Below are 9,699 nucleotides of genomic sequence, written 5' to 3' on the forward strand. Positions count from 1 at the left end.
ATATTTTTTTAATAATATATTAATATTAAATATTTATAGTTTATTTAATAATCAAATGTATTGAATAAAATATTATTAAAATAATATTTTTAAAATTTTGAAGAGAATATATTTTCTAATTTTTTGTTTTGAAAAATAATTTTTTAAAATAACAAAAAGAATGCGTTTTAATTTTTAAAAATAAATTATTAAAATAAAAAATTAAATATAAATTTAAAATTCAAAATTGAAAATTAAAAATGACAACTTGGGTTAAACCTCATATCCAAACGAGGCATAAATCTGGACAGCGCATTCATAGCACACTCCAGGCGGCTAATATGCTCCTGTTTTCGTTTTCGTTTCGTTTCCGTTTCCGTGCAATGAGCAGTGACGCTCCGGTCCGCTAATATGCTCGGCTCTTGAGCTTCCCCCAAATTCTGGTCTCTTGAAGAGTTTGCTACTGTCCTGAAGAACAACCTCGCAATTTGCCAACTGAACTGCATTAGCCATGGCGGACGCCTCCCCTTCTCTGCCCCAAGCCGAGGAACTAGATTTACAGCCGCCGCTGGACTCAGAAGCCTCTGTAAAGCCTAACCCAATCGAATGCACCCAAACCCAAAATCAATCGGAGCAAGTCTCTCATCCTCAATCTCCTCAAACCCTAACCCTAGAAACCCCCGATCAATCGGTCCTCGATCGCGCCCAAAATACAGTCCAGCAAGACCTACTTGTGCTTGATCAAGAAGAAGAGGATCCACTCGACGGCAATCACGAGCCACAGTCAGGTGCGTCCACTGTCTCTGCTCCTACTCTCGTCTCGCCGATTTCAGACGCCGCCGACGGCGACCCGACGCCTCTGGTCTCGCAGGCAGTCCAGCCTCGCCGACCGAACAAGCGGAAGAAGAGCGCCAGCAGGAAGAAGCTGGAAGCCATCGAGAAGAAAGTGCGAATCCTCATGAAGAATCTGAATCCCATCCCTTTCTTGCCCTCCGAAACCAAATCCCTCGATTTTGACAAGCACGAGAGGCTCTTGAAGCGGCTCGGCTTGTGGGAATTCGTTCACATCGAGTTCGACCGCAGCATTCGCGTCGATCTTCTTGCCCAGTTGATCGCGTGCTACGACCAGAAAATGCGGGCTAGCTACGTGAACGAGGTTAGGATTATGGTGAATCGGGCCGACTTGGGTCGGGCTCTGAAGCTGCCGGTGAAGAAGGAGAAGGGTAATGCTACGGCATCGTCGGGCGAAGCTGTGGATTTGGACTTGGAGACTTTGTCAGAGGAGTCAATAGCGTTTGTCGAAGATTTTGTGTCGAATTGGGTGTTGTTGCACGGGGATACTTGGATGATGCCAGCCGAGGTGTTGAGTTGGACGAGGGCGATCAAGGATGGGCACCCGGAGAAGGTGGATTGGGCTGGATTGATTTGGTTTATGGTTGACAAGGAGTTGGTTCAGGGGCACCAATTGCAGGACTGCTACTATGCCTCCCATTTGCAGTGTTTAATGAAGTCACAGCGAGTGGAGTTGCTTATGGAAGAACTCAAGGTGGAGCCAGAGGTAGAAGTGGAGGCGAAGGGGGAAGAGGATAGTGGTGAAGTGAAGATGGGTGAGGCTGATGAATTTCGGGGACAAGAATCTCATGACAATGTTGTGGAGGGACCTAATGTTGAATTGACTTTGGGGCAAGAAATTATTGAGAAGGAAGAGGTTAAAGATGGGGACATGATGGATGTGGAGGAAAACAAGGAGGAGGAACAAAGGCAATGGCTTTTGGAGGGGAATAATGACATGGGTGATCATTTCTTGCAGCGTTGTAATATGGAAGAGGCAACTGATACAGATGGTGCTGATGAAGAGAGGATGCAGGGAGAAGAAGAGGAAGAGGAGGATGGAGAAGAGGAAGAAGCGGATGGTGATGAATATGAACTTACGACAGATCACACCATGGTTAGTGAAGGCTTAACAGGCAATTCAATTCGAGGAATGGACACAAACCAAGTAGCATTTAGCTATCCAAGCCAACTTTGTGATCAGTCTGGTCTGGTGAATTTTGGTAGCATAAGCAAGAGAGAGATGAGTCACGAGCATGATATTGCACATGATTCTCTCAATGGCAGCAATAAGAGGTTGAGGACTGATGGAACCTGGGATCATAAGCCATCTGATTTTGAGATGTGCATGGAACAAATGCAGCACTGGATGGAAAAGGCTAGGATGATGTACGATACAAAGGAACAAGCCTGTGAAGCATCAAGTATGAATCAGCAACTTTTACTCAGTGAGGTGCAGCAAAGAGACCGTATGTTTGAACTCTTGCAGAAGGCCAAATATGATGAGCTACAGAAAAAAGATGAAGAGATATTTCGTCTTGAACGCGAATTATATATGATGGGTAATCTCTTAGAGGGTTACAGAAAGGCTTTGAAAGAAACCCACAGAGAGTTCTCGGAATATAGACAACGCTGTCCGTTTCCTGAAGAGCCACTTTACAAGGATGCTGGTCCTGGGGGCCTTGTTCTGAGCACCATGGAACTGGAAAAACAACGCCTGAAGCAAGAAGAAGAAGATAGGTTGACTCGTCTGATGATTGAAGAGAGGATAAAAGAGTTTGAAGGAGACTTCATCTCTAAATTTGAGGCTCATTTGAATGAGGTTCAGAATCTAAACAAGCAGTTGATGGATTTTGAGAATGAAGTGAAATTGCTGAAGGAATTGTCTGCAAAGCGTAAGGTTTCTGGTACTCCTGAATGTGCATCACATGAATGATGCACTCAAAACCTTCTCAATCTGATGCTATCGAAATGTATGTCCTACTTGGCTTTTAAACTTTACTTATGATGATATGACATGCTCTGGACTGTGCATGGTATAACAACTTATATATTCTGATCTAATTTTGTTGATCTTGTAGTATGTGGGCCTGAGATATTGCTTTCATTATCACACCTAGAAACTCCAGTAAAACCAGAGCTTGATGTTATAGTCTTTGCCAAATCATGAACTTTTCTCTTATATCTATAAATTTTATTATCACAAGCCATTGGGCCAGTCTTGAAGGTCTTATCCATCTGCCTCTGTATCATGGAATTGATTCAATTCCCTGCACTTATAGTTTGACTGTGTTAAGTTTGTAGATGAAATGAGGACAAACAGCAATTCGCTAAGATTAATCTCCTATTTCTGTTTCATCAGTTGCTTACATGTGTTTTGTGGAACTATAACATTAGTTCTTGTCTTATCCGTACTTTGAGTCTGTGAAATCTATTGAAGTGAAGTCCTGACGTGACATCACCTATTGTTATCAATGCCAACCATACCTTTCTGCAATTTCTTCCACAAGCTTATGTGATTAATTTTATGTGGATATTATCGTTCATTCAACTTATTACCTACAACGATTTTGGGGCATAGAGTTCGGTTTTTCCTTTGGTTAGTTGAGTTACAGGAAAAGACTCTCTGATAAGTTGATCAGATGAATTGATGAGTTTTTTTCTGTGTCTTATTTGTTGTCCTAGACAGTCTGAAACTGGGACGCGCAGAATAAGGCTCATATCTCCTTTCTCCATGCACACGTGTTTGCAACACAAGTGGAGGTATAGGTGTTTAGTACTGAATTAAACCTTTAGACTGACAGCAGTTCAGATCCTCTTCCAGGCCTTTTTGGTTGCACTGTCCTGTAAAGGATTCAAAAGAAATGAGTGTTTTTTTTTTTTTTTTTTTTTTTTTTTGGGGGGGGGGGGGGGGGGGGGGGGGATGTTGAGTTTGAAAAAAAATGGATTAAGAAAACCTCTACAATTGTGTTGAATACGATCTTTCACTTTGTTTGCTTTGAATTTTGCCCATTAGGAAGTCTAGATATTGAACTGGATTGTTAGGATAGAGGTTAAATACATTATTGATTGGAGTTAACTTCATATTTAGAGCCTTTATTGCAGAGTCAGGTGCTGTTAGGAAGTCTGGAATAGTGTTCGGTTCTGAATGTGATCTTTTATTGTGATAGCTTTTGGATTTTGCATATTGGGAGTCTAGATATTGAACTTGGTAGTTGGGTGGAGGTTAATTATGCTTTTTATTGGACTTATATTTGTATCTGGAGCCTGTACTGCAGAATCAGGTGCCATGTTGCATTCTCGCTCACAGACAAGGATATTTTCCCCATTCTATTACTTTTGCTCATTTGTCTAGAATTAATGATGTTTAATTGGACAAGCTTTACATTAGTTTTCATCTATCTAACAGGACCCTCCTTTATCTTGTAAATAGCAGGAACACCTATTGAAGATAAAAAATGTTGCAATTAAGATGTTTTGACAACTTGAAAAAAAAGATGATAGATATGAGTCAAGTTTGTAATAAAATAGTACGAGGGAGTTCAATGAAAATCTTATGGGGATGTCATGATATAATATGATATAATGACTTTATTTATTGAGGGTATGGTCATGATTAAAGATGTCTAGAAATCTAGAATTTATGTAGTTGATCCCACCAAATAAGTTCATGACTTACGGCTTGTTATTATTCTTGTATCACAAATCTAATTAGCTGGCCTTTATTATTGTTGTTTTATTAAATGCTCCCAATTGTTGTCCTGGCTGAACCACACTAAAATAATGATTGTACGGACACAGGAATGTGCCAGGACCTTGGGTGTATTGGCTTACAATTGGGTTGAATTTCTTAGGAGTAGTAGTTAGCGGTAGTTATTTTGGTATTTTAGTTGTATTTTCTGTTTTACTTTGTAGCAAAATTATCTACCTAGGAGAAATAGCTATATAAAGTTATTAGAGCTGTAAAGAAATGATATGTGAAATATTAAATTCAGACTTCTGATTTTCTCTCTCCATGTTCTCTCCCTCTCAGATCTGATTGCTTTTCCTTTCTCTTCTTCTCTCTCTGTCTTCTTCCAAGTTCTTTCTCTCTCACCTCATCTGATTTCCCTCTCTAATTCTCTCTCTCAATCTTCCTCTTTCTATCTTGCCGCCTTCTGTTTTCCTTCTCCAACTGCTGAATCTGCTTAACTCTGCCTAAATTCTGCTTAGTTCTCTCAATCAGCAAGGAACTTTCCTTGTCAGAATCTGAGGATCCTGACAAATTGGTATCAGAGCAGTTCCTTGGCCTTAGATCTAGCTCTTTTCAGATTTTCTCCAGGGCTGATGGTTACCAAACACTCGAAGCTTCTATGGATGGATTTGGAAGGAAATTGAACGAACTCATGATTATGATAGCCAAACGGTATCAGGTTAGTTTTCCAGCTAAAATTACTTTCTAAGGAATATTCTGATCCAATTACTCAAAGAAAGAGACCAGTCCCTGTGACAATTGCAGATCCATACATTACTTGTCCAAGGAGTCAGTATTCCATCAATAGTCCATGGAATCAATACTCCATTAATAAACCAAAGAGTTCAACTAAGGAAGAAAGAGTAATAAGAATGACATTCTAAACGATGTTTTTCAACCTCAGGAGTTTCTTCTAGTAAAGCAGTACCAAGAGAAGTCAAAATTGTGAAGAAATGATTCTTTGATTACTTTTGATCTTGAGAAGGAGTGTTTTGATTCAGAAAGTACTAAAAAGGAGGATGACAACAATAACAATACTAATATTGGCGGTGAAATTCATTCTCCAAATAAAAACAATAAGATCCAGGATGTTCAGAAAGTGGATCTAAAGGAACAGCCTGATTCTTTAAAAAGAGAAGTTACTAAAGAAGATGCTCAAGATGACCATTTCGGAAGTTTTGATCATGAGATGATTGTTTAAGACAATCAATCCATCAGGATTGAAAGAAGTTAACCGAGAATTTCTTGAGATTGAGAAAAAGACATGGTTCTCTTGGGATTGAAATTGGTCCGGCCTTTTACAATGAGAAACTGGCTCAATCAATTTCTAAAACAAGCAGTGTTGAAATAAATTATGTTGCAGTTGCTAAGAAATCAAAAGAAGAGCTAATAAATCATGATGTGCCTATTGAGAGGTTGCAAGAGAAAAATGAGAAATTGTTTGATGGACTGACAGAAAGCAAAGTCCATTGCATTACCCCTAGTGCCTAGTCCATTGTTTGAAGGATCGGCTAATGTTCAGGATTGAAACCTTGGGAGGAATGGTTCTGAGAAAGGTGGTTTTAAGAATATTGTTCTTTTGCCTTTGGCTCTGGAGAAGGTTGAGGAGTCCATAGCTTGGTTAAATCAGGCATCAAGAAAGTTAAGACAATTCTAACAAGAGAATATCTTATTACTGTTCTGAGTGTTTTTGATCCGGGACAATATGTCAGTCTTGCTGTCATTTTAGATGATGTAGACCAGTTTCTAGTGCTAGTTTTAGCCGAGGTAAGTAAAGCAAGTACTTTAAGGGAGCTTGAAATACTTTCTAAACGGAGAGACGTTTCCTCTTCCGTCTATAAGATAGAGCCAAAGAGAGAGATGGACACTATGCCTGTTTTGCGTGTTAGGATTTTTATATAAGATCTTTGGTTGCTCAATTTCCAGAATTGAAATCAATTAAAGCATGTTCTATTGAGTGATTTCTACTGAAGATTAATATAGCATGCAGTGAAAGCTCCAATCAAGGAAATAACCCTGGGAGGTCTCTTGTGCATTATGATCCTAACAGGAATTCTCTCATTGAGGAGCAGATTCAAAGTTTTAAGGAAACTTGGAGACATGTAACTGGTGGAAAGCTAAGGGAAATTACTGAAGAAGTTAAAAGTTTTACTGTCAGGAACAAGGCTCTTGCTGCTTTGTTTGTTCATACTCCAAGGAAAATTGTGTATTACACTGGAGTGTTTGCATCCAAGGTTATTCTAGCAAAGGATCAGAAACTAATCATTGTTGAGCTCATTGAAGGCAAGACAAAATAGCACAAATACACCTTGGAGGTAGATGTAGCTCTGATCGCAACTGGAAGAGCTCCATTTACAAGAGTCTTTGGACTAGAGAATATTAGTGGTAACAAAATGTGGTTTTTTTCCGGTTGATGAGCACATGAGAGCTAATGACAATTGGGTATGCTTGCAGAGGTTTTCAAGATTTATCCATACAGAATGTGGAAGAGAATGAAAAAAAAAAAAAAAAAAAAGAGCTAAGATTTGAAAGCTGTAGAGTTTAAAAGCGTTATTCAATCTTTCTTAGGATTGTTCTAAGAGGTCTTTGCATTTCTTGAGGATTAGAAATTTTTTAAAGTGGGGGAAATGTCAGGACCTTGGGTGTGTTGGCTTACAGTAGGATTGTATGTAGCTGATTATTTCTTAGGAGTAGTAGTTATTAGTAGTTATTTTGGTATTTAAATTGTTGTATTTTTTGTTTTACTTTGTAGCAAAATTACCTACAGAAGTAGCTATATAAAGCTACTAGAGTGTAAAGAAATCATTATGTGAAATATCAAATTCAGACTTCCGATTTTCTCACCATGTTCTCTCCTTCTTGAATCTGACTGCTTTTCCTCCCTCAACTTCTCTTCTTCTCTTATTCCGAGCTCTCTCTCTCTCTCTTCCTCCTCTGATTTCCCTTTCTAATTCTCTTTTCTGATTCTGTTCTCTCTCTCAATCTTCCTCTTTCTATCTCGCCTTCCTCCCCTAAGTTTTCCTTCTACAATTGCTGAATTTGCCTTAACTCTGCCTAAATTCTGCTTAGTTCTCTCAATCAGCAGGGAACTTTCCTAGTCAGCATCCGAGGATCCTGACAGAATGTTGGCTGAGAAAGTCTGCAAGTTTTGCAGGAGATTCATTCTTGGATCTACTTGATGTTTTTATTTTTGAGCACCTAGTTGAGATTTTGATTCGAGTAACACCTTTATTGCTGTAGATTACTTGGTGTTTATAGTTTGTGCTGCTCACTTTCAAGGACCTTAAACCATCATTTGTTGGCTTCCTTTCATTGGGTATATATGTTGATTTTAGCACGAAGTCCGTGGAACTAACTCAGTGTTTCTTGCCTGATCAATAATAATTTGGCTTCCTTTTCACTTTCTAAGTTCTATGCTGAATATGGCATTTTCTTTTCTTGTCTTTTGAACAACTTTAGTTCATTCATTTGTAATTTTGTAGGGTCTTTGTTTCTTCTCTTATTTTCGTGTCTCTGTTGTATTGAGTGAGAGGCAATGTGAAAGTAGTTTTGGATGGTTTAGAAAGAATAATGATATTAGTAGAGTGGATGGAATTTTGGATGCAAAGGGTAAAATGGCCAAAAATTTTGTCCTACTATATATATAGATATATATATATATAACAACATATCCAGCCTTTATCCCACTATGTGAGGTCGGCTACATGAATTCTAGACTTCCATATATTTTCTATCTTTTGTCATATCCTCATTTAGATTCATATATTTCATATCAAATTTTAATGTCTCTCCCAAAGTCTTCTTGGGACTACCTCTATCTTTTTTTGTGACTAATTGTTCCATTTCATCAACTCTCTTCACAGGAGCGTCTCTTAGTCTCCTTCTCACATGACCAAACCATCTTAGTCTAGTCTCTCTCATCTTCTCCTCGATTAGCACTACTCCTACCTTATTACGAATAACTTCATTTCTAATTTTATCATTTCTTGTATGTTCGCACATCTATCTTAGCATCCTCATCTCCGCTACACTCGTCTTTTGCTCATGCTGGTATTTGACTGCCCAACATTCTGAGCCATATAGCAAGACTGGTCTTATTGCTGTCCTATAAAATTTTCCTTTCAATTTTAATGGGATTTTACCATCACATAACACCCCCGATGCATTTCTCCATTTTAGCCAACCTGCCTTAATTCTATGTGTGACATCCTCGTGGATTTCTCCATCTTTTTGAATCACTGGTACCAAATATCGAAAATTGTCTTTTTTTTGTAAGATTTGGTCTTCTAATTTTATTATAACATCATCCACTCTTGCAGTTTTACTAAATTTGCATTCCATATATTCTGTTTTCTTTCTACTTAATTTAAATCCCTTAGATTCTAAATTGTTTCTCCACAACTCAAGCTTAGTGTTCACTCTTTCTTTTGTTTCATCCACCAACACTATGTCGTCTGCAAATAGCATACACCAAGGTACATCTGTCTGAATATCTTTAGTGAGTTCATCCATTACTAGGGCAAATAAGTATGGACTTAGTGCAGAATCTTGATGCAGTCCTATTGTAGTTGTAAATGGTTCACTATCCCTTCCGCATGTTCTGACCCTTGTCTCTACACCATGATACATGTCCTTAAGGGCTTGTATATAGGCTATTTTGACTCCTTTCTTCTCTAAAACCCTCCATAATACTTCTCTAGGGACCCTATCATAGGCCTTTTCTAGATCTATAAACACCATATGTAGGTCCTTCTGATGATCTCGATACCTTTCCATTAGACGCCTCAGTAAATATATAGCTTCCATTGTTGACCTACCAGGCATGAAACCAAACTGATTTTCTGACACATTTGTTTCCTTTCTGAGCCTCTGCTCTATTACTCTCTTTCAGAGTTTCATGGTATGACTCATTAACTTAATTCCTTTATAATTTTCACAGTTTTGAACATCTCATTTGTTCTTGTATATAGGAACCAAAGTACTCTTTCTCCACTCATCTGGCATCTTTTTTTATTTAAGGATGGCGTTAAATAGTTGCGTTAGCCAGGAGATGCCCTCTTCTCCCATGCATTTTCATGCTTCTATTGGTATATTATCTGGTCCCACTGCCTTATGATTTTTTATCTTTTTTAATGCTTGCCTTATTTCATTTGAAC

The 9,699-nt window shown here is 38.5% G+C and overlaps 1 protein-coding gene across 1 annotated transcript; it reads left to right on the forward strand.

Moving 5' to 3' along the window:
- The first annotated feature begins 290 nt into the window (after positions 1–290).
- On the forward strand, positions 291–2,890 carry LOC127792450 (uncharacterized). The gene has a single exon (XM_052322938.1). The coding sequence runs from the start codon at positions 491–493 to the stop codon at positions 2,744–2,746; it is 2,256 nt and encodes a 751-aa protein (XP_052178898.1). The 5' UTR covers positions 291–490; the 3' UTR covers positions 2,747–2,890.
- The last annotated feature ends 6,809 nt before the right edge of the window (positions 2,891–9,699 follow it).

The sequence above is a fragment of the Diospyros lotus genome, chromosome 15 (assembly GCF_014633365.1).
Source record: "Diospyros lotus cultivar Yz01 chromosome 15, ASM1463336v1, whole genome shotgun sequence".
NCBI lineage: Eukaryota > Viridiplantae > Streptophyta > Magnoliopsida > Ericales > Ebenaceae > Diospyros > Diospyros lotus.

What these genes read in the sequence shown, in the direction of transcription:
- LOC127792450 (XM_052322938.1), top strand. Translation starts at nt 491, where the DNA reads ATGGCGGACGCCTCCCCTTCTCTGCCCCAAGCCGAGGAACTAGATTTA.